The 26,395-nt window shown below is 36.8% G+C and overlaps 1 protein-coding gene across 1 annotated transcript in view; it reads left to right on the top strand.

The window, feature by feature from the left end:
* Positions 1 to 26,395, top strand: part of LOC114658023 (uncharacterized) — an 85,467-nt gene that overhangs the window by 44,487 nt on the left and 14,585 nt on the right. Inside the window, exon 5 of the mRNA XM_028810045.2 lies at positions 19,784 to 19,834. Within this exon, the coding sequence (XP_028665878.1) occupies positions 19,784 to 19,834 (51 nt within the window). The remainder of the gene's footprint in view (positions 1 to 19,783; positions 19,835 to 26,395) is intronic.

Raw genomic sequence — 26,395 nt, 5'->3', positions numbered from 1 at the left:
ATGGAGCTGGACAGTTTGACATCCGTGGCAGAGTGACGGGCGCTCAGCAGGCTCCTATCAATTATGGAGAATCCACTGCATCCACTAAACAGTGTCATCTCCAGACAGAGGAGCAGCTTCAGCGACAGACTGCTGTCACTGTCCTTCTCCACTGACAAACTGAGGAGATCGTTCCTCCCCCAAACTATGCAACTCTTCAATTCCACCCGGGGGGGTAAACATTAACATTATTCAAAGTTATTGTCTGTTTTTACCTACATTTTTTTATTACTCTTTAATTTAATATTGTTTTTTTTTGTTTGTTTGTTTTTGTATCAGTATGCTGCTGCTGGAGTATGTGAATTTCCCCTTGGGATTAATAAAGTATCTATCTATCTATCTATCTATCTATCTATCTATCTATCTATCTATCTATCTATCTATCTATCTATCTATCTATCTATCTATCTATCTATCTATCTATCTATCTATCTATCTATCTATCTCCTCTTAATCTTATTTTGCTTAAACTAAAATTGATCCCGTGTAGCCCTGGAATTGGCCTAGTCACTCTTCTCTAGACTTTTTATAGTGCTGCTTGTCCATTTTTCAAACTTGCAGGCCAACCCTGCACACAGTACTCCAGGTGAGGACTCACCAGTGTGTTATAAAGCTTGAACTTATATTCTACATATCATGATATATAACCTAACATTCTCTTAGCCTTCTTAATGGCTTCTGAACACTGTCTGGAAGTTGATAGTGTAGAGTTCACCCTGACTCCTAAATCCCTCTGATAAGGTGTACTTTCAATTTTCAGACCTCCCATTGTGTATTCAAACCTAAATGTTTATTTCTTACATGTAGTACCATAAATTTACTGACATTAAATTTTATCTGCCACAAATCTGTTCATGCCTGTATGCTATCCACATCCCTCTGTAATGATTCATCAGATTCTAGATTATTTGCCAATCCACCAACCATTTCGTTACTATCCAAATCATTTATTTATATTAAAAATAGCATCAACCCAAGCATTGACCCCTGTGGAACGCCACTCTTAAAAATCAGCCAGTTCTGATAAGGTTCCATAACCCTCTGCTTCTTGTGTCTGAAAAAATTTTGCACCCATCTGCAAACATCATCCTAAACTCCCACTTCTTTTAGTTTGATGCCCAACCTCTTGTGTGGCACCTTATCAAATTCTTTTTGAAAGGCAAGATAAATAATATCATATGTTCCACTTTGATCATACCTTTTGTTGCTTCCTCATGGAATTCCGCCATGTTGGTCAGTGAAGTTTATTATATTTCTATGCATATATAATCTATTAGAAGTAGAACTAAAATGAAAAAGTTAAATTTAAAAAAGTGTTGTTTTAGGGTTTTGTTTTTTAAAAATTTTCCACCTCACCCCTTCTTGTATATTTAGTTCTTGGAATAATAGCAAACCAGTTTTAGAAGATCTAAGGTTGTGACTGGAAATGAAAGAGGATAGGCACTCAAAATATAAGAAGGAGCAAGATTATTTAAAGCCTTATATAACATCAATAGCATTACAAAATCTGTTCTAAAAGACACAGGTAATCAATATAATGAATGATATTAAAACTGGTGAGATGTACTCAGATTTTCTTTTCTTGGTTAAAATTATTGCTTCTGCATTCTGAACTAACTGCAATCAAATAATGTCTTTCCTAGTCCAAATAGACGCTCATTACTATAATCTACTTGACTAAAAACAAAAGAGTGAATTAATTTCTCAGCATTTTCTGATATTATTATTGTTGTTGTTATGACAGGTGTGACTTTTGCAAAGCTCCTAAGTGTAATATGGTAAATATGTAATTTAAATTTTAGGTCAGAGTCCATGATAATCCCTACATTCTTTGCTTTCACCTTGACTTTTAATGCTATGAGTTCAGGTTATTTCTAAAATACTCACATATTTGCCAACAACAAAGATTGTTTTTTTTTCCTTTGTTAGCTTGAGGAAATAACTACACATCCATTCTCAAATACAACTAAGACAGTGGATCAAAAGGCCCAGAGCTTTAGGGTTATCCAGTGTTTTATATATACAGTAAGTAAATAAGTTTTATTTGCATAACTGTTGTAGGTCATCTTGTGTTTCAAGATAATCTGTCCCAACAAGAAACATATAAATTAAAAATAACAGTAGGCCCAGAATAAATCCTTGCATTATCCCATATATAAACCAGTATATGACACTACCAGAGAAACCCACCCATTGGCTAAAACAGCTTATGAGAATACTCTGGTCTGTGGTGTCAAAGGTCAGGTCTGAAAGAACAAGAGTAGATAAGTTGCCTGTGTCAGCATTGACTTTACCGTGATTTGGTCTAAAACCTGAGTGAAATTTATCAAAATAATTTTTGCATACGGGTCAGATTATTGAATTAAGAAGTACTTGCTTTATTGGACTCTGGTGGTGATCTGTGTGTAAATCAGAGAGAATGGCTGCAAAAACTAAATTGTAAGACTCTGAATCAGGTAGACATAGGGTGTGTATAGTGAAAATATAAGAATGTACTACTTTCAATAAAATTCTGAGGAAAAATATAGAAAGCATTGGCTTGTCTTGAAAATAGGCAGAGAAAATAGTCTTTTTTTCCCTCAAGTTCTTTAAACGAATTTTAAAGAATGATTTTCTCCTATTGCTAGACAGACTGAGAATGTTGCTCATGAAAGGGTCTTTGGAGATGGTACACGAAACCATCAACTCAGACTCCTCAATTTATAATAATTGAGACTCCTACTCTCCCATTTCTAATTAGACTAATATATTTGCTGTATTGATTGAACACACACAAGAAACAAGGCATTTCATCACTGGTAACGTGAATCTTTAGCACCCTAACATGTTAAAGTTGGGTTTAAAGGTTGTAATGATGCTGTTCTGGCTTTTTAAAATAAAAACTATAAATGCTGAGTACCTTTAAACATAAGACAAAACTTACAAAATTAAAAAAGCTATAGTTTTATCAAAAGCTAGAAGAAAAAATAGTTTAATCAAATTAGTATATATGAAATTGGAAAGTTTAACACATTATATTACAATTTACATTTTATTGGAGTCTGTACATATTTACTGATTCCAACTCCATTAACCCAATAATTGTTTCTAACTCCAACTCCATAGCCCTGCCTGTAGCTACTGAAGGATGTTTGAAAGATAATTTACAAAATGAACTTGATTCAAGTCATGATAATGGGGAAGAGTCTCCTTACGGAGAACCAGTAGCACTGTTTGACAATCACTGAGCATACATCTGAATCTAATGTTTCTGTACCTTCAACTTCCTCCAACAATAATGAAACTTTACCAAATAAAAGGGAACAAAACAATACAGAGCCTGAATATATTAATTTAGAAAAGGTAGGCAAAAGTGTAGATTTTGCTTTTAAGCAAGCATGACTGGAGGATGGTAGGTATTATAAGGAATAAGAAGCACACAATTTGAAAACTTCACATATTATGATAAAATAAAAATGCACCAAATTTACTTAGTATCGCAAATTGAGTGCTTTCACTTTTTTCATTTTACTTCAAGATTTATGAAAAAGTTGTTGTGGTGAGCTGCAGATGTATTGGTTTCCTGACCATCTTCCTTCACTGAACTGATGCTGTAAATAGTGTTCCAGGGCCAGATTACAGCTCTGAAACTCTCCCTCCATTGCTGCTCTGTAACATTATTGCAATCTGCTTCATCTTTTGCCTGTGCAGTCTTACCGTTCTCTACTTCACATTGCTCACCTGGGTTTAATGGCAACTTGATCTGCCACACTTTTCCCCAGCTCCGTGAGCCAGCAAAACTCAGCCTGCGACCACATGCTCATGCTAATAGGACTGCAGATATACAGTAGAAATGGTTGGGGAGCTACAGAGGTAGCAGTCACACGTCTGTATTTCTTCCTGTACTGATACTGCAACCAATAAATGGCCACAAACTAGCAGTTTATAGCATTGCACTCAGAGTTTCAGTCTTTATAGCACTAAGCACCAATGCTATGCAGCATTTTTTTGGAACTCATGCTTCATGGAGACAGAAAGATGTTTCAGATCTTTCTGTGCAGATGGTTCACATTTTTTTCTTCCATCAAGAATACAGAAATAGTAATAAATCTTTTTTTATTTTTATCTAACAGGGTCTCATATGTTATGATTCTTACAGGGATCTTTATGGTTTGTTTTGAGAATTTTGTTTAATGCGGAATTATATTATTAATAATTAATAGAAGTTTTCTTCTCTAGATTCCATGAGCATAGCTGTCATTAATCTCCTTATTTATCAGATTTTTTTTTTTTTTTAAATAAAATTCAACTGGGCGTGTAGCTTTTCTGCTTTGTAGAAATTTAAAATCATCCACAATAATTTAGGACCTCAGATGTTTATTCAATTAATCTATACTGTAGAACAGAGTGACTTGCAGAGTCACAAAAAAAGTTACAATGCCATCCTGTTTAAAAGTCAATAACATTTAAAGAAATAAACAGGCACGTGGGGACACTAGAAAGCAATTAGATGTTAAGCACCATTTCCACAATAAGCAGTCTGAGTAGGAGCTTTGTCCTGTTGAAGGTTCATGTTACAAGTGAGACACTTCATTCCAAGGACAGCCTCTTTTACATATTTTGGGGGCAATGGGGATCAATCCACCTCCTGGGGCCTCTTCTCTAAACTGTGAAGGAAAGTGACAGAAATGTTAGTGGCAGCACCCCCTCTCGCCTTGGAGTGGTACCGCATAATTGATTAGAGGTGGCAAAGTAGTCCTAAGCCATGCTTGTGTGACAATATATATTGCCTGTATACAGTATCTATTAATGGTTTTTTTTAATAGAAAAAATAGGACATTGTTTTCATTACATTCCAATATAATAAGCATCCAAAAATGTTCCTTAAATATGTTGATTAATTGTCTATGTACATTAAAGGAGTTCTCAACCCAAAAATAATAATAAGCCATATGTCAGATATCCAGTTGTATGCTCACAAAGTGCCAAACACTTGCATTTTGGGTCAAATATCCTTAAATAAACCACTTTTAGAAAATCTTCTCATTAATTCCTAGGATTCAAATGAAAACATTCTTTTGAATTTAAGATCCTCCTTAATCCCCATTGATTGTTCATGGCTCCTTCTCCCAATATACTCAGCATCTCTCCTCTGCACAAGTCCAGACCAACGCAATCTCGCATCTCTGACTTTGTCTCCCAACCGTCCAACTTGAGCTGACCCTCTAATGTACTAATTTCTAAATCCTATCCATCCTTGTCACACCCAATGCAAATCTAAGCATCTTTAACCCACCATCTCCAACCCATATAACAAAGCTGGTCTCATTCAGCAATAATAAAGGAACAATTAAATATTTATTGTAACCATAAATTCAGCACAGGAATTTCAGGGTGAGGAGAAACTCAATGAAATGTGCACTATGACGTGTGACAGTAATCAAAATGACACAAGCAAATACTAAAATATAATGGCAGGAGATGGATAAATTATGAGGTTGAATGATCATGTTAACAGACATACATGTTGCATGTCTACAAACCTGGTATAATCCAAAGAAGGCCTAAACCAAAAAGCGGGATGTATTATAGAAATAAAATTCACAAAATGTCTAAATCAAAATACCACATTCTAAATTAAAAAAAAATAAATAAAAAAACTAAAATTAATTAGTAGCAACTGTACCAAAAGGACAAATTCCTCATATCCAGAATTCTAAATGCAAAATTCAACAACCAGAAATATCACTAAACATAAATGGTAAAACAGCACTAAACTTGCAAAAATGAAGGGCCAACTCAACAGGGAGCCAAAGAACACTGTTGCAAATAACTAGTGCCACAACAAAGTGGCAGTGACAACAGTTGTTTTTAAACAGCTCTCAGGTAACTGCAGCACTAGTGGCCACGACACCTGAGGGAATTAATTCAACTTAAAACTCACCTAACAAGGAACATAAAGGGTTAGGGATCAAGGATAAATTAAAAATACAAAAAAAAAAAGGCACAAAAAAGAGAGTGGGGAAAAAACAACAAAAAATAGAAACAAAAAAGGACTGAGGTACTGTAGCAGTCCTAACAGCATGTAGGTGTGCTCCCTATTTCTAGTGTGGATTTCCTGTTCTCCTTTATGGTGAGAGTGGTGCATTTCCCTGTCACATGCCTTCTTGAACGGACTAAAGAAACTATATCAGGGAGATTTGCATCCAGAATACTGGTAATGGAGAAAGCAAGAGTTGATAAAAGAGGGGTGATTGTAATTACAGGTAAAGTTATAACATGGATACATCATCCAAAAGACTGATAGAAGCACAGAGCTGTTTAGATGAGCACAATGACATTCTGCTCATTCATTACATGTTTAAAAAAGTATCATGGGTGTTAGCTGGTTTATGATTTCTGCTGTGGACAGAAATAGTTGAGAAACTGATTGCAGCAGATTTATACAGCTATTTATCCAATTAGTAATTGTTTAAAACCTGCTAAGGATACAATTTGCCATCCAGTTTTCTCAACATCCACAAATGATTGATTAATGTACTAGCTTTGCTGCTCCCTGTGGAAAATGTTACATTATAGGTAATAATACTTTCAAAAAGTAAACAAAGGATTGCTAGGATGTTCTTTCCTGGTGCTTTCAAGAAGAATCTTACATAAAATGCATAAACATTTTTTTTTCATTCAAATCCAAAAAAGCTGATGTTTTCTTTCTTTAAAAAGACATAATTTTTCCAGTAAATGTCTTCACATTTGACAAATATCTAGTCAATGGCTAACTCCCCCAGATCTCCAATGCTGGTCTCAAGTTAACCCTTTGAAGTGAAGGCACAAATAAGATATTTACAAAGGAACTGCTCATTTCACCCATCTTCATGAAGCTCTTAAAATATGCCCTTTCTGACTGCATTGCTTACAGTAAACAAAGTTTAGTTTCATATTAGTCAAAATTAACAGACTTCCTTACACCAATTTGCAACATGACATTCGCAAACTTGCTGCTAGTAATTTATTTAATTTTTTTCTGTTTTGTCATCCATTATTAAACCAGTTCAATCCACTAAAACAGTTTTTCATAATAATGCTGGAGACAGCATACTCATTTTACATGTGTAATATTTCAAAACTGTTCTTATTAACTGATGCTGCTAAAAGCTAGCCAATGTATAATCTATAAGGCAGTTTAAACATTTGTTTTGGTAAATGATTTATTGAGCAAGGGAAGTGTGCTAATGAGCCACCTTACAACAGCATGTAAAGCAAGTTTATTTGTTATATCAGAGAAGTGCGATTTCCATTGGATCTCAGTGATATTTTTAGGATACAAAATTCTGCAGTCCAGATTTGACATTGACAAATCAAAGGTTGCAGCCATTTTAAATTGGAAAGCTCCACAAAATTGTAAACAAGTTCAATGTTTGCCTACTATTACAGGTGGTTTATCAAAAATATCAGCGTGGTTACTTGAAAGAAAAAAAATAAGAATTTGCTTAAACACAGGAACCACAGAATTCTTTAGAAACATTTAAAGATATGTTAACTTCTACCTCCCCTTAAGACATCCAGATATTTGCTTTTCAATATGAAGTTGAGGTCAATGAACCTAGTGTGGGTGTCATGTGGGTGCATTTTTATCATAATAAGTTCCAGATTCTGGAATACTACAGTACCAGTTATTTGATGTGTTAATTTCTAGTGTGGTCGATATTGCCATATCTGTGGTATTAAAGACACAACTCTTTTTCTGTTATTTCAATGAACTTGCACTACTTTAACCAGCAGATGCACCTGGGAACCAAAGAGACATGAACACACTTATGCAAAAGTACATTACTTTGGAAGCATACATGCAGAAATGTAACCGTAGGTAAAGGGCAAACAGCATGATGAACTACTGTAATTATAAAACTGTCTATAGTCTGTGGGTGTTCCAGTTACAGATGTAGATGAATTTGTTGTTACCCTTACAGGTTATTGAAAAAGTGCTGTATGCCTCCTGAAAAGTAATTAAATGAAAAACTATTTTTTACGCATACCTATATGCATTTGATATGTCATCAAGTAATGCAAAGCAAGTGTGAAAGGAGATTGCTTACTCTGCACAGATTCTCTAAAATGGTCTGGATACATTTGTTGGTACCTCTAGAAAAGCTAATAAACAATTAATTCAGAGTGATTTTTCAAATAAGCTGTTTTCTTTAATTTCTTTAATTGATACTAATTTCTTTAATTAGTATCAAACATGTCTCCAATTATGCAATCACTCATTCAGTTTACTTAAATTAGAGAAACGTAGTCACTTTGCTTTTTGGTATTATTGTGTGTTCCACATTGAACTTAAACTAGAGAACGCAAAGAAAACAGTTGTATGAGGAGATCAGAAAGAAAGTTATAGACACACATGTTAAAGGCAAAGGGTGCAAGGCCATCTCCAAGCAGCTTGATGTTCCTGTGACAACAGCTGCAAATATTGTTAAGAAGTTTAAGGTCCATGGGACTTTAGCTGACTTCCCTGGATGCAGCCACAAGAGGAAAATCGACCACAGAATGGACAGAAGAATAGTGAGAATGGTAAGCAAAAAGACAAGGACAACTTGCAAAGAGATACAGGCTGAACTACAAGGTCAAGGTCCATCAGTGTCTGATCACACCATCTTTTTGAGTGACAGTGGGCTCATTGGAAGATGACCCAGGAAGACTCCTCTGTTGAAAGAAAAACAAAATTTAAAAAGCCAGACTGAAATTTGCTAAAATGACAGGCCACAGTGCTTCTGGGAGAAGGTCCTTTGGACAGATGAGATAAAACTGGAGCTTTGTGGCAAGTCACATCAGCTCTATGTCCACAGAAAAAATGAGGCTTTCAAAGAAAAGAACACCATACCTACTGTGAAACATGGAAGAGATTTAGTTTTGTTTTGGGGCTGTTTTGCTTTGACTGGTATGGGATGCCTTGAGTCTGTGCAGGGAACAATATCAATGAGTATTTTTTTAAGCTGTTAAAAATTAAGCTCAGCTGTATCACTCCTCCTTGTGTGTATTATGTTTTAGCCAGGGTTCTTTCCCTGGCTTATGCTTATATTTCTTTTACTTGTCTTCTTTGGTTATTTTCAGTTTGGATTATTTTTTGTGATTATTTCTGTTATTATTATTGTTCTGTTAATTTATCATTACTGAATATGTTTAATATATTATTGTTTTTGTTGGGTTTAAGAATATTTATGTACTGATTCTTTAAATGTCTTTACATTTGTTGTGTTTCGGGGATGTGTCCCTCTCAGGTCCAGACCCAGGTGTGCTAAAATATATTATATAAGTTATAAATTATAATTTGCTTTTTAAATAATGTGATGGGTGGCCAAGGCCATTACCTAGCCAGGATGCCAGCTGGATGAAAGGACCGGGGGAGAGAGAATCTGTGAGGCAATGCGTCCCCTGGGATGCTAGACACCAGCCCTCCTGGGTGGCTGTGGCACCACGGCTTCCTGTAGGGCATGCTGGGAATTGGAGTTTGGTGCAGTCCTATTGGGGTGCGTGGAGGTAGCCAGGAGGAGCTGCAGAGCCTTACCTTGAATTTCCATCATATCTGGGAGTGATTCCTAATGAGCCACCTCCCAGGGGCAACATTAAAGGGGCCACCACACTCCAATCAAGGAGCTAGAGTCAGGAGGAAGAGGCACAAAACTTGCCAAGAGGAGGAGTGGAGGCAGATGACAAGGAGACAAAGATGAAGGAATTGTGTTCACTTTATTCACAGGGGACTGTGAAAAATGTTTTTTAGTTCTCTGCTTATTTGTACTGTTCTGCTGTGGGGAGCAAGGGAAAAATGCTTCCCTAATGAAATAAACGTGTGTTATGTGGTGCACTTGTGTCTCTGCCTGTCTGTGCTGGGTTAGGGTGGCTGTACATGCCCTGGTGGTCCACTGTAACTTTGGAGTAACGTATCTGCTAAATAAATAAATAGTAAAAAAAATATAGTTTAGCTTTATTTATTTATTTATTTATTTTTTTCCAGAATTCACTGTCTTAATCTTCTTTATTTATTTATCTGGTTTGTACAATGCTATATACTATATACGCTGCCGTTCTTTATTATATTCTGTAAGTGCCTTGAGCATGGGAAAGGCGCTATATAAATAAAATGTATTATTATAATTTAAAGGTAGACGTATTTGGATTTGGCGGTTGGCACACTACTGTAAAACCCCGCAGAGGTTAGCTGCATTGTGATGGCTTGTGCTGTACTGTACATGATAGCTACATAGGACATCAATGCAATTGCAATTTAAAGATATTTGGATGTTGTACATCAAATGTAAAGAGACTTGTATATATTGCAACTTTGATTTTTACTTGGATTTTTTTTAAATGAATTCAATAAGAATGTTTTGACTGCCTCACAGTTCTGCATATGCAACCTGCCTGAATTCATGCTGTGTATTGGCAGCTGTCTAGGCCAGTGTTTCCCAACCTCTGTCCTGGGGTCACACTGTGGCTGCAGGTTTTTTGTTCCTACCTGAGTCCTAATCAGTGACAACACCTGATAACACTGAACTCATTTAATTAGCTGGTATTATTTTTCTTTCATTCTACATTCAGAAAAGCACAGCAGCATGATTTTTACATTTATAAGACATTTAGAAATATTTCTGCTTTTGCTACAGATTTAAATGCTTAACTCTCTTTTGTTGATTTCATTATATTTTGCCCTTTCTCTGTGCAGTTTTTCCTCTTTGTTGTATCTTATTAATGACAATTAAAAATAAGCAGAGCAGACACGCTGGCTGGCATACAACACTGAATAATCAAAGGCTGCAACTACTTTAGCATCAGACCCACTAATTAGTAAATAATGGACTAATTAAACAATTAGAACACCTAGAAAAGTAGAATGAAAATCAAGATGAAAATATTGTTAAAAAGAAAAAATTACATTACTTCCATATAACTGCTTGGTACATTTTATATATATATATATATATATATACAGTGATCCCTCGCTATATCGCGCTTCGCCTTTCGCGGCCTCACTCTATCGCGGATTTTATATGTAAGCATATTTAAATATATATCGCGGATTTTTTGCTGGTTCGCGGATTTCTGAGGACAATGGGTCTTTTAATTTCTGGTACATGCTTCCTCAATTGGTTTGCCCAGTTGATTTCATACAAGGGATGCTATTGGCAGATGGCTGAGAAGCTACCCAACTTACTTTTCTCTTTCTCTCTCTTGCGCTTTCTCTGATCCTGACGTAGGGGGTGTGAGCAGGGGTGCTGTTCGCACACCTAGACGATACAGACGTTCGTTTAAAAATGCTGAAAGATTATCTTCACGTTGCTACCTTCTGTGCAGCTGCTTCGTGAAGCGACATGCTGCACGGTGCTTCGCATACTTAAAAGCTCGAAGGGCACGTATTGATTTTTGCATGTTTGTTTGTGAGACAGAACTGTCATCTCTGTCTTGTCATAGAGCACAGTTTAAACTTTTGAAAAAGAGACAAATGTTTGTTTGCAGTGTTTGAATAACGTTCCTGTCTCTCTACAACCTCCTGTGTTTCTGCGCAAATCTGTGACCCAAGCATGACAATATAAAAATAACCATATAAACATATGGTTTCTACTTTGCGGATTTTCTTATTTCGCGGGTGGCTCTGGAACGCAACCCCCGCAATGGAGGAGGGATTACTGTATATATATATATATATATATATATATATATATATATATATATATATATATATATATATATATATTTTACCAGACTTAGTTTTCTAGCCCTAATTTCTATATTGTTCCCAAAATACAGAACTTGGGAAATAACACATCACTTAATTAGCCCAGGAGTCCAATTAAAAACAGAAGCTGGTTGGGAAACACTGGTCTAGGCAATGCATGATGGTACATTGCTATTGCTCTCTGCACTCAGCTATTGTCACTTGCTTCCACACTTAGTTTATTCCTTTATTTGTGACTCCTGCTGAGGTACCATACCATCAAAAATAATCCACTTAAGTCAGTAATGCCTATAGATCACATTCACCTAAGTTTAATTTTCTTCCTTTTTTCCCCTGTTCTTCCATGGTTTGTAGTAAATACATCATTCGGGAACATGGTTTAATTTATATGGTGATTAGATAATGAATATGAAAAAAAGGTGTTTTTTAAGCCGTACACTTTTACTGAAAGGCAGTGACAGGGAGTGGCTAAAAGCATGTGCACAGGCATGTAATTGTAAATTGATTTTCTTTGTGAATATGCCATTGTTTCCTTTTAAAAATTTTAGTATGGAATTGAAGCAAGGTTTTATAAATGAGGCACCTGGTTTAGAGGTCAAAAGGCAGGCCACTAAGCATATATAGGCCCAAACTGTGGCAAAGACATTAAATGTTCAAAAATACCTTTTAAGTGTTCCAAATACACTAAAATGCCTTTCAAAACAGAGGAAAACCACAAACCCTTGATTTGAAAAGAAAAAAGCTAATGAAGAATCTTTATAAATAAAGGTTTTATTGAAAAATCATGACAAATGAAACAAAGACATGAAAAAGCAAAAAATAAGTAAAAAAAGGCATGCCTAAAAGTCTATCCATAGAAAACAAGTCCAAATGTGCACCCAGAAAATAAATAGGCAGAGGGATATTCTTTGGCTTAGCATCATAGTGGCTCCACCATTTGAAACTCTGTATAAAGGGGTGTGGCCTGCAGGGGGCACTCTTCTCCCCAAATCCAACACAGACAGACACAGGTAACACAAGTTTATTTTATTTTCTTGGGGGAAATGCTTTTCAACCGCTTCCCACCTGCACAGCACAGTACATAGTCCAAAACATAAATAAGCATAATAATAAAGCACCAAGCACTTTGTCTTTGACTTCTCTTCTTTCTTGCTCTCTCTCTCTGTCTTCCACCTCCACTCCTTCTCCAGCAAGCTTCATCCTCCTCCTCCTCCCAACTCTGGCTCCTGGAGCAGTGACAGTGGACTTTTTTTAATCCTGCACCTGGGAGTACTTCCGGTGGCCTGTTAGCATTGTCCGGAAGCACTTCCAGTGAGGCGGAAGCCTGACAAAGTAGGGCTCTGCAGTCCCCGCAGCACCTCCTGGTGGCACCCACAAAACTCAACAGGGCTGTGCTGAATTCCAACTATAATGGCACCCTGTGGAAATCCAAGTCACTGCTGTAATCCAGGGGGGCTGCCATCTAGTGCTCCAGGTAAGATAATACCTTGTGTATATCCTCTCACCCCAGTCCTTCCACTATGGAGGCAGACCACAAAAGGGCCCTGGCCGTCTGCCACAGGGACAGTGCACCTAACTGAGCAAACACAAAAATGAAAATACATACATAAAAATAATGAAAAAAACTATTTTCAAAACTTAACAGAAAACATAATATATACAGTAATGATATATGAAGACTTGTAGCAGTGCTACTTAAATTCCCATCAAACTCAGGGGTACTATGCCATTGAGCAGTTTGGGATTTCATCGGGGTTGCTGGGAAGAAACATAATTAGGGACTACCTTTAAAAAACAGCTGAAGACCAGTAGAATAGAATTACAGTTTTTCTGGATATATATTTTTGTCCTGTGCTGGATTGTTTGCTTGTGGCTTTCATCTGGGGAGTGATCCCCATCACTTCAAATCTTCATGCAAGAACTGGAACCTGATAAGACAAAACATTACATTTCATTCAGAAAGTTATTCACAGGGGTTTTCGTTCTACTCACTATCATCATCTGCATTTATTATACTGGCCTGTGTTTGGACTTTTGTCCTGAGTGTTTATCGTTGATCATTTTGTGTTCAGTGTTTTGTTAGGTTTTGTTAGTATTTGTGTTAGGTAAATTATTATCGTCGTCAGGGTAAATTGGGAGGGATTTGCATGTGCATTGTTTGTTAATTATTTAATCATAAAATAAATATACAAATTCCATTGTGATTATTTTCTTGAGCCAACAACTGTGGAAACGGTGAATGTTTACCAGTAAATGCAAAGTGGCAAGAAAAAGAAGACAATGAGGTAACGAAAAGAAATATATTTAGTATTGCATTTTCTGGACACACTGTATTCAAATTCATGTTACTAAGCAAATAAAGTGAAAGAAAATATAGAGGAACAGCCATGAAGAGACAGTTTTCCCCTTTTCACATTTATTCACACCAGTATTTCTTAGGCTCCTTTTTTATTAAAGAAGGCTAGAAAGAAGGAGGAAAATCAATGATACCCACATTAATCAGGTTTTCTCTAGATATTTAGTGCCTCTTAGACAGATAGAAATAGAGACTACCAGTACTCTATACAGGTAACTTGGAACATCAATGTGCATCCACTGCAGACCACTAAAACCATCTAAAAAGGAAAAACGGATGATACTAAGAACCATGCTGTGTTTGCTGTCAATCTGGGAAATCGGTATCAAAACCACAAGGAGTTAACCTGGGAGAAGAAAGATATAAAAGTCATTGTGACAAATGAGTGGAACCAGAAGAAGGAAATGAGTAAACATTTTCAGGATTAGTTGAAGAGACATTTAATGTTGAATTGCAAAGAACAAATACAAATTAAACTGTATTGTTCCAGAAACAACTACACAGCTTGGACTGTTTATAGCTAGACAATAAAAGTTATACCTGTGTCAGATTTGCAATGGTCTGTTTGACTAATGTCATAAAATAAAATTCTTATGTATGTCAGGACCTCTTCAAGAAATGCAGTGGCTCTCAAACAGAACATGACCCAGAAAAGTCTGTAGTGCACAGAACATTGAAAGAGAAAATCACAGCTTTTATTATGTACTAACCTAACACCTATCCCTAATACTAACCCTATCCCTAATTTAATGTCAAAACTTGCTTTAGCTTGTGACTTTGGCTTGCTTTTGCATTTTAAAAATGGCTTGCTGCAGAAATTGCTTTTACTTCAGAGAAGCCTTATTTTTTTTGTTTTGGTTATTTTTAATTCACTTGCTTGTCAAAATATTTATTTCTTTGTTTTTTTTTTTAGCATTTTCATCTATTTTGTGTCTATCATTAAGTTTGTGCCTTAATAAAAACATTTAAAAAGAAAAAAATAAGTTGAAGATTTGAGAAGTTTGAACTTTTCCAGTTCATTTTCTATATTTTCACAAGAAAGTAAAACGGAGGCCAGATATATTTTATTACATAGCAGAATGATAGCAGGTGCAGGAACTGCAAAATAGATTGTTTCGTAAACCAAATCAATTGCAAGATAATTAAGAATTTGGCTGGAGCCAAACCTTCAGTCTATTTAGATCTTCAGAACCAGGGCTGGTCATGAGGTCCAGACTCCTGAAATGAAATGAAAATTTGTCAGTGGGAAGGTTGTGCAATCAGAAGCAAGGATCACAGGACACGAAATGTGTATGCAGTTTCAAGTTACTCTAAAGATTCAAGATGGATTAACCTGATATTTAGCTAGATGCTATGAAACAGCCAATCATTATTACACACTTATATTAATTTTGCAGTATTACATTTAGAAAATGCAAACATTTGTGATATAGATTTTTTACTTTATTTTCAGGAAGTTAGTTATTTTCCATTACACTCAATTCAGTTTTATCAACTTTAAAAAAAACAATTGCCTACATTCTGTATATCAGCTTACAGGTGTTTTCTGGTTTGCACATGAATACATACAACAGAAAATGTAAACTCGGTTTCATGTTTCCACTTTAAATTTTCAGCTGAAAGAATCTGAAAATAAATATACCTTGAAGTAGAAACAGCCACTCCAGTGCTTGAAAGTTTCGCAAGTGTTCCAGATTCCTTTATTCTTTGCACTTCAGTTTCCCAGCTAATTGGACATGGAGCCTCCTCTTTTTCCATCATCCAATTTAAGTATGTTGACCCTTTAAATGATGTATACATTAGATTTAGGTGGCCTACCATAAAACACCCAACACCCAACTATTTACTGGCTATCAGAGTCACTTTCATCTGAAACACAGAGAGCTCTAGATTCAGCCTTCTTTGTAATCAGCTCTTTTGGAGTTCATAGATTTGATTTGTGCATGATTTCAGCATTTTTAAGCATTGATACTAAAAATAACAATAATCATGAACTTTAACTTACTATTAATTCCACATTTTAATGTAGCTGGAAAGTACATTTCTAGAGGATAAATTTATTTTGCAAAAACTAATAATTTTTAAATAAAATGTTTACAGTGTTGGTGCATATGCTGACCGTTTTAATATATTCAACACAGAAAATAACATACATATCATACTCACTGAGAGAATAGCATGTGCTATTGTAGAATCCTTATTATTGTATAGCAATGTAGAATGCCCAAGAGGGTATGGGTATCCAGATGGACTTGGACACCAGAATTGTAACATTGTCTGACTTTGACCAAGATGTTTTCTATTAAAACCAACTGTGGATTCTCCCAGAGGGTTTCTTTCTCTAGAAATGCTATTGAGTATTTATTTTACGCTCCACCATTGTTACCTGGCTATATTGCAATTATAATGTTAATTGACTAATATTGTCATGATTTGTTTAAGGCAGGGGTGTCCACATTTTTTTTCAATAGTCTACATGTGAATGTTTAAATGTTTCTAGGGGTCAGATATCAAGAAATCCTTGTAATATACCTACATCCCATATTATGTTTATAAAATATCAAAATGTTAAGTATGTATGTGAAATCATTATTTTTATTGTTTTATTAGTACTTTATGCTACACAGTAACTGCATCCATCATGTTACTGTATTTGAATGAGGTGAACAGAACACACAAAAACTGATCTAAAAACTGCTCAATATAAATTATCTTAACATATGTATATTTGAATATGTCTGAATATCATTTAATTAATAATGTATATTTGTGTGAAATTCTAATGCTGATTTGAAAGAATGATTATCACTCTAAAGGTTATATCAAAATAGTGAGCATTGCTCATCTATTGGGGACAGTGAAGCTATGATTTGAAGCCAGGCATTTCATTACAGTGAGATGCAAGGCTTGTTCTTGACACTTGTAAAATATTACAAAGGGGAGAATCAGTCAAAGTGGTTCTCAGTTTGTTCTTGTTAAGGGTCATTACAAAAAATGCCTGCTCACAAATATATGTGTAGCCAAAAAGACAGATCATTCTCTTTGCATGAATTCTTAAAAGAGAGAATTTAGCATTGTGTAAGCTTCAGTAGAATTCGGGAAGAGAGAGCTCCTGATGACTGCTACAAAGCATGTCATCATACGGCATGTCAATCAGTTCCAGCTGTTTTTCAATGAAGGAACTCTGTTCACGTAGACTGTGAAAGGACCTTGAGAACATTTTAATCTCCTTAATATGTGTGTAGTGATTAAAACAGCTTTCAAACTCTGTTATTAGTGATGTAATTACTTTCATGTGTTATTCTCTTCTAGCTGCAACTGCATTTAAATGATGATTTGATATCTCTCATAGGCAAGGGAAATGTAAAACATTGTGTTCATTCAGTTGTTTCCCAAATAAACAATGTGCTGCAAATAAGATGATTGGCGACAGAACTTACAAGAGGGAAAAAGCAGTATGGAACTATATAAAATTACAAGGGTGCCACCAGCTGGCAATCAAATAATTGAAATCTGCTCTATGTGTGTCCCACAACGGCCATTTTACAATGTAATTTACAAACTGCACTGTGGGCTGTATAAAAATATAAATGGGACCATAACTGGCCCATGGGCCATAGTTTGGACATCACTCGTTTAGGGCAAACCAAATAAAATTGCCCTATTGTACTGTGTGTTTAACATAATTTGTGGATGCATGCAAGTTTGAGCTATTTCTGTAAGTAAATTATAGCTGGAAACATAACTAAAAGAAACTGCACTCAGAGCACTATATACAAATGAACTGAACTATCTGGTAGGTAACAGCTAATATAACTGAGTTGGAAATAATCATATTAATGTTAACATAATTACTATTCAATTTAAGGTAAAAAAAAGTAAAACAATTAGTTATGTGAGAATTTATGAAATCAACAATAGCTGCTTATTTTTTTTTATTATTTAACTGCCTTCAAGAAGAAGGCATTCTTGCCACTTAATGATATCACAGAACTTGCTGTGATTTTAGGGGTACTTTTTTAAGTACAGAAAATGATTGTCATTTAAGATTTTTGGTTGGTACACATTGCTGCCATATTATTTACTGTAGTTTTAGAATTTGTTTTAACAGTGTATAATTTTATTTAGTTTTTGAATAGTGTTATTTTCTGTAATACTACTGAATTGACAAATAAAACTACATTTACAGGTGTATAACTGATATGGGTGGCACACTGGGTAGCGCTGCTGCCTCGCAGTAAGGAGACCTGGGTTCGCTTCCCAGGTCCTCCCTGTGTGGAGTTTGCATGTTCTCCCTGTGCATGTGTGGGTTTCCTCCCACAGTCCAAAGACATGCAGGTGAAGTGCATTGGCAATTCTAAATTGACCTGTTGGTGCCCTGCCCTGCCTGGGATTGGTTCCTGCCTTGTGCCCTGTTTTGGCTGGGATTGGCTCCAGCAGACCCCTGTGACCCTGTGTTTGGATTCAGTGGGATGGAAAATGGATGGATTACATAGTGCTGCTACCACAAAGCCTCCAGGGGTCTAGGCTTAATTCTCAGACTGGATACAATCTTCCTGGAGCTTATATCTCCACCTGTGAACTCATTAATATTCCCTCCATGTACTCTATTCTGGTGTCCTTCCCAGGTCCAAAATCATCCAGGTTAGGTTGACTGGTAATTCTATATTTGATAAGCACATATACAGTATGTTCATGTGTGAGAAGTGTACCCTGTAATGAAATGGCATCCTGTGCAGTGCTGATTCTTAACTTGTGTCTGTTGTCAGGAAAGACTAGCTTTCTTAGTAAAAAATAGTGACATGAATGTCTTTAGAAATTGGGTAGTTTGATTATATTGCTCTTCATTTAACCTTTAAAGGAACAGCATTACGATTTTTTAGTGCTTTCATTCATTCATTTTCCAATTCTTTTGACTCGATAAAGTTCTCAAGGAGTTGTTGTTTGCTCCATTAGTATCAGTTACAAAACAGAAACCAGCCCTCAACAATGGACACTCATACACAGCCACACACATAAGAAGAATGTAAAAACTTTACACAGACTGCTGTCAAGCCAGAAGCAGAACTACTGTCCATTATGATCTATATTTTATACTATTCTGAGCACAAAAGAAATTAATAGTAGATATGTTTATTTATTTAAAAACATGCAGTTCAGATATGTGCCTTTTTCTGCTTAGTAGGAAATCGTTATGTTATGTATTAGATTTTGTTGTTGGGTGCCGTATTCAGTGCTACTATCTTATGCATCCAATGTCTTGTGGCTGAACCCACTGCCATATGTTACCAGTGTGGAGTTTCCAAGTAATCCCATTGTCAATGAAGGTGTTTCTTAGGGTATTTCATTATTCCTTCCATATACCAAAAATGTGTGAGTTTGTTCAACTAGTGACACAAAATTTGAGTGAGTGCACGAGTGAATGGAACCTGTAATAGACTGATGATCCATGCAGGGCTAGCCCTTGCCCAGTGCTGCCATGAAAGTGATCAAGTGGTGTCACAATAAATGGGTGAAAAGATTATTCTTGAATTACTAAAACAATGGATCCCCCTCTATTTAATTTTACTACATTTTAAAAGTATGAAATATTAAGAAATAAATGATTAATGTTTTATTAAATTCTGCAGATTTGAAGTACAGTATAACATTTGTAACTACTAATATTTGTATTATTTCAGTTTCACAGGTTTCTCCCAGCCCAGCTTCACCTGAAGATACAAATGAAAAATGTGAGTATTTTTTCTGGCGTTGGACAAATGCTATTCAAATGAATCAGAGTAGCATAGCAAGTATTGCTGCTACCTTAGTGGCTGGAGTGCCTTCTTTATGGTGTTTGCTTTTACTTGCTGTTTGTGTCTCGTGTTCTCTTGGGAGCTCCAAATTTATTTCATAGTCCAAACACATGATGTTAAATTAATTGGAGACACTTCCACTGTATGATCGATTCCTCTACCTTCCAACTAATATTCCCAGGCTCACCACCTATTCATTCAGGCATTGTCATTGTATAGGTGGTTATTGACAATCATATGTGGTACATTTAAAATAAATATTTATAATATCTGTATCTGTATATTCTCAGTAGTTACCACCTTTAAGAAATGCCATGGCACACAACTATACCTCACCTCTTTTTGAGAAATCCTGAGTAACTTCCCATTAAGCAGGGAGTAGACATTTATGGATACAGGTCATTCACTAGTGTGTGGGAGGACAAATGTAACATAGTGGCCTATTGACTTAATCTGAAGATTGATTTAAAACTGCAGGATAGGATAATGATGTAGTGGAATGAGAATCAGTATGATTATGAGATGAGTATCATGTAATCACAAAAGGTGTTTATCTAAGATGACATTGTTCCTTTAGGCTCAAAGAGGTGTCTAAAAGGACATTCATATTATGCTTGTAACCTCAAGATGAACTCTTACTTCTTCTGATAGACACAACACAATCGAGCAGTTAAGACTAGGTACCAACCTGCATTGAGAAATACACTCTGATCCAATCAGCGGAGGCTACACTTTTCCTTAAAACTTGGAGCATTCATTTCTTCATTCTCTTTTTAGTCAGGAAACTTAAACACTTTCATCATGAGCCATGAAATCCATCCATCCATCCATCCATCCTATATAGAACCAGAAACCTAAACCACACTCTCAGAAGTTAACTCATCTTTTCACACTCAGAAACTGAATGCAACACGTACAGTGGGTATAGAAAAGAATCACCCCTTTCGAAATATTCCCATTTTTTTGCTTTACAGCCTTGAATGAAAACACAAACAAAAAACATTTCTTCCCAGCTTTAGTTACTCAATGCAACCTATAACATCCAAGTGAAAGATATCACAGCTACAGTTCAAATGACAGCATTGAGTCTGTTGGGATACTTCTCTATCAGCTTTGCACATCTAGATTGAGCAATATTTGCCCACTCTTCTTTACAGAACTGTTCAAGTTCTGTCAAATTGGATGGTGAGAGTTGGTGGACTGCTATCTTCAAATATTTCCACAGATTTTCAATGGGATTTAGGTCTGGGCTCTGACTGGGCCACATGAGGTCATTCACTTTTTTCTCCTTCAGCCACTGTGTGGTCAATTTTGCTGTGTGCTTCAGGTCGTTGTGGTGTTGAAAGGTGAACATTCTGCCCATCTTCAACTTTCTGGCAGAGGGCAGCAGGTTTTCCTCAAGAATTTGACAGTATTTTTCCCCATCCATTTTTCCTTCTACCCTAACAAGAGCCCCAGGCCCTGCCGCAGAGAAACACCCCCACAACAGGATGCTGCCACCTCCATGCTTTACTGTCCAATGGTGTGTTGTGGATGGTGAGCTGAATTGGATTTCCGCCAAGTGTACCGTTTGGTATTGAGGCCAAATAGTTTGATTTTGGTCTCATCTGACCATAAGACCTTTTTCCACTTGGCATCAGAATCTTCAAGGTGCATTCTGGCAAAGCTCAAACGAGCCTTAATGTGACCTTTCTTGAGAAGTGGCTTTTTCCTTGCAACACTCCCGAACTAGCCACAATTGTGGAGCGCTTGTGAAATTGTAGTCACATGCACACAATGACCACTCTTTGTCATAAAATCCTGTAACTCATTCAAAGTGACCATTGACCTCTTGGTAGCCTCTCTTGCCAGTTTCCATCCAGTTTGGCGAGACAGCCGACTGGATCCAAGGAGGGTCCTAATACAGTAGTACCAAACACTTGCCATTTCTTTATTATGGACTTTACTGTGCTCCTTGGGATTGAAAAAGCCTTTGAGATTTTTTTTGTATCCATCTCCTGCCTTATGTCTGTCCACAACTCTATCCCTGAGATCTTTTTAACGTGGCTTGCCACGCATAGTCAGCGCTTTGCTGTCAGTTGCACTACGAAGCAAAGGAATGCTCCAGGAACAGCTGTTTTTATGATTCACTAATCACACTGATTACAATTGATCACAGGTGGAAGCCAGTAACCATGGTCTGCAATGCAAATGGTGGTTACGTACATCTGATTGAGTTTACAAATATTGTTTAGGAGGAGGGTGATCCTTTATTAATCTCAGTATTTATTGTTTTTTTTATTTTTTTTAATTCTTCTGAACTGTAGTTGTGATATCTTTCAGTTGGATGTTATAGATTGCATTGAGTAAGTAAAGCTGGAAAAATAATGGTTTGTTTGTTTTCAATTAAGGCTGTAAAGCAAAAAAATTGGGATATTTCAAAGGGGGTGATTCTTTTCTATACCCACTGTATATTTGGACAAGAAACCTATTCTTCTTAGAACTCTTCTTAGAGTTGGATACTCTAGAATTCTTTCTGTGTTTGCCCACTAACTTTGAGATACACTATTCCTAGTCAAACTCTATGCCAGCGTTTGAGCTCAGTCTGGAAAGACTGAGAAGAAACTTTACTTCAAGAAGGCATCTTAAGCACCAACCTTTTAGCAGAAAAAGTCATACTATTCATTATGTTGTTGCAAAGGACATATCAAGGAGCCTAATCCTCAGAGCAAGATGGGAAAGACCAAAAAATACAGTGAAAACAGACAATGAGTTAAGTTGTAAAGAAAAGTGCTCTCAAATGCAAGGAAAATTTTTCCGTCATTATTTGACACGTAACCCGACACAGCATCAGACATCACCCATAAAGATTAAGATATATTATAACTCTAAGTATCTCGTTAAAAGCCAGCTAATGACCTGCATTTTCATGTTTGATTGTTATTGTAAAACAAGGTCATGCTTAACTGTGTTAGGTGAACTTCTAAAATTTTTAAGGTTTTACCTAAACCTTTAACTGGAAACTAAAAACCCCAACTTGTAGCCTGATGGTTTTGTCCTTTTTTTATGTACTTTTGTACATTATAGCAAAAGCAAAAAAAAAAACATGCCAAAAACTTGTAAAATATTGAAATCAGATGATGACAATCAGGTTGAGATGTGAGGAATTTGGAGGTCAAATCAATACCTTGAACGCTTCTTCATCTTCCTTAAACCATTCCTGAACAATTTTTGCAGTGTTTCAGGGTGCATTATCCTGCTGAAAGAGGCCACTGCCATCAGGGAATACTATTGCCATAAGAGGGTGTATGAGGTCTGAAACAATCTTAAGATAGGAGGTATATATCAAATTAACATCCACATGAATGCCAGGACCTAGGCGTATCTAGCAGAACATTACACAGAGCATTACAATGCCTTTGCTGGCCTGCTTTTTTCTCAGTGCATCCTTTTGCTATTTCTTACCCAGGTTAATGGTACACACACACCCAGGCTTGCACATAATCTGAAAGAAAATGTGATCAGACCAGGCCAATTTTTTAATTGCAACATGGTCCAGTTCTAAGAATTACATACCCATTGTAAGGTGCATTGTAAGGCGCTGTCCATATTGTAATATAGGCGCTATATTGCATCCGACCCGGCACAGACTCACACGAAGGCACGTGTAAAAATAAAACAAAAAACTTTATTTTCTTCAGCTGGAGGGCATGTCTTCCTTGTGTCCCCCAGCCACAACACAGTCGAAAATAGCACGAGTATAAGCACAAAACACTCCCTTCTGGCACCACCACTCCACCCATCTAGCTTTGTCCTTCTCCTCCTGACTCTGGCCACGGAGTGGTGGTTGCTGGCCCCTTTTATATCCCACCTGGAAGTGCTCCAGGTGCTTGATCACCTGTTTCTGGTTGCATTTCCAGGTGGGGCTGAAGACTCATCCAGCCGGGCTCAGGGACCCATGCAGCACCCCCTGGTGGCCACTCCAGATCCCAACAGGGCTGTGGAGAACTCCATTTCCCATGGAGTCCTGCTGGAAGCTGAGGCACCACCGTCAGCAAGGGAGACTGCCACCAAGCGTCCCGGGGGAGGTATTGAGCAGCCCATGGTTGCTCCCCTGGAACATAGGTCAAAGGGGCGTCCCGGCTGGTCATGGGACCCAGCTGTCCGCCACTATGTATATATATAGTGATATACATACGTATAGTGATAAGAAATACTCTTCAGATATTATAAAGGTTTGAGGCAGCCAGCATATATTATATCCTGGCTGCAAAAGTTCAAAAATAATTGAACAGAGATATTCACAAGACTGAGTCCAAAACAGAACTGCCAGACTGGAGGTAAGATGGTGGTTTTAATGGACCGGAGAGGAAATGACATCATCCAAGGCGCTGGAACCAGAAGTGACGTAATCCAAGGCGTCGGAACCTGGTGGGATTTCCTGGGAATGATCTGCAAGGAACTGAGAAAGACAGTGAGCACACCCTGCCTCCCCCTGGTCTGATACGGTATTATCACTACTCAAGCCCTTTAACTGTCTCCTATTCACATGTGTGTGACTATATATATATATATATATATATATATATATATATATATATATATATATATATATATAATAAAACCTTTATATATAATACAGCCCTGTCCATTTGTCTGTCCAGGACTTTAAACCACCTGTAGCTCACAAACCGTTTGATCTATTGACCTGAAATTTGGCACACATATACTATGTGACATCTGTTATACACTTTCGGGGTGATGATTGACCTCCAAGGTTATTCCTCTTATTATTTTTATTTTATTTTATTGTACAATCAATTCTTGGCAGTGGCCAGCAGGGCAGCCATGTGGCACTTGCGTATGGGGCCGTTCTCATTCCCTACCATCTTCACCATCACTTCCCCACCCTCTTCATATCTTAAGTCATTCTTGAGGCCAGCTTAAGTGAAAAATTAAAGAAAACATACTATGTGATTGCAACACAAACAATGACTTTATCAGTTTTAATGAGAAAAGATGCAGACGAAAGAAGAGAAGAAGCGTGTCGCTAGAGTGGAGAAAAGAAGAGCTGCTCAGGAACCAGCAAGCACATAAACCTCTGAGCAAACGATTGCTAAATGTATAGAGAAAGAGCATGAAAACTATGAATGCTCAAGTCAAGTGTATTCGCTGCACGTTATTGTGCAGTGCGCCGTTACTGGTATATACATATACATATGTGTGTGTGTGTATATTCAAATGAATCCCCAATCTCCCAACCCTCCCCAACTGTGCTGCATGATGAAACATGGTTGAAGCATCTCTCAAGAATTGCTTGTCCATCTCCATGACAACTACAGGTTTGAGGTGCCTCCAATGGTTGATGCATGGGACTTTCTAATCTGGCCAAAGACCTGGCCCCGTCACTGTTAGTTTGTTGTGTCTGTGTGTATTGAAGTGGTAGCTCCCATTTGAATAAATACCCTGATTGTCCCTGTTTTGAGTGGAATAAAGTTGGTTTACTTGAAGCCTTTACACTAAGCGTATTCTCTTGGGTGTAAGACAGTTAGTTACTCATGCATCACTATATATATACTGTATGCATTAATAACACATTCACAAATGGAAATATTACATTTTTGAAGTAGTTTAAACTTGACCCCAATGTTCTTTATGTATATTACATGAGAAAAATTACCTTATTTTAAAACACAATTAAACAAATAAATAAATCCTTCTTTTTCAATACCAGCAAAATGAAAACTAACATGAAAATAGTAGCAAAAATTATCCTTATGGCCAACATTGTGTTAAAAATATGTTTAGTACTGGTTGACATTCAGCTCAACACACCTCTGAATTCCAACTTTCACTGAAGTCCCAGTTTGTCCAGAGACAGCATTTAGACAGTTTTCCAGGTTGGCTCAATCAGCACAGTTCTTGGAAACAGCCGCAACACTCCATTGTGTACTATCAAACAAGTCAGATTCATGTTGAAAAAGGCTGCTTACTAAATAAACTTCTGGCTGAAGTCCATAAATAAAATAATCAAACCTCCCTTATCTCAACTATAACTTAATCTGGTCGACAACATAACCACTCCTAATGTAATTTCTAAATACATGCACTATCCATCTAGAAACTTCTTTTCTTTTTTTCATCTCTTTCCTCATGCACTGCTCACCAGTTCTCAAGCTGCTGACCATTAAAGTTAGACCCTTTAACCTCCCGAGGGAGTTCAGTTCAGTTCTCCTTTCAGTTGTTTACATCCCGCCACAAGCTGATAAAGCTTCGGCTATGGATGAACTGTATGATGTTATCAGTGGACTAGAGAACGCTAACACAGAAGCAGCATTTATTGTGTTGGGAGACTTTAACAGAGCAAACATGAAGAAAGTTCTCCCTAAATACTATCAGCACATCTCTCCCCCCACAAGAGGTGATCAGACACTTGATCATTGTTACACCTTATTCAAGGACTCCTACAAATCCCTCCCTCGACCAGCTTTTGGAAAAGCAGACCATTGCTCTATATTG

Source organism: Erpetoichthys calabaricus, chromosome 9, assembly GCF_900747795.2.
Source record: "Erpetoichthys calabaricus chromosome 9, fErpCal1.3, whole genome shotgun sequence".
Lineage (NCBI taxonomy): Eukaryota > Metazoa > Chordata > Cladistia > Polypteriformes > Polypteridae > Erpetoichthys > Erpetoichthys calabaricus.
This window is presented reverse-complemented; position numbering and strand designations above follow the sequence as displayed.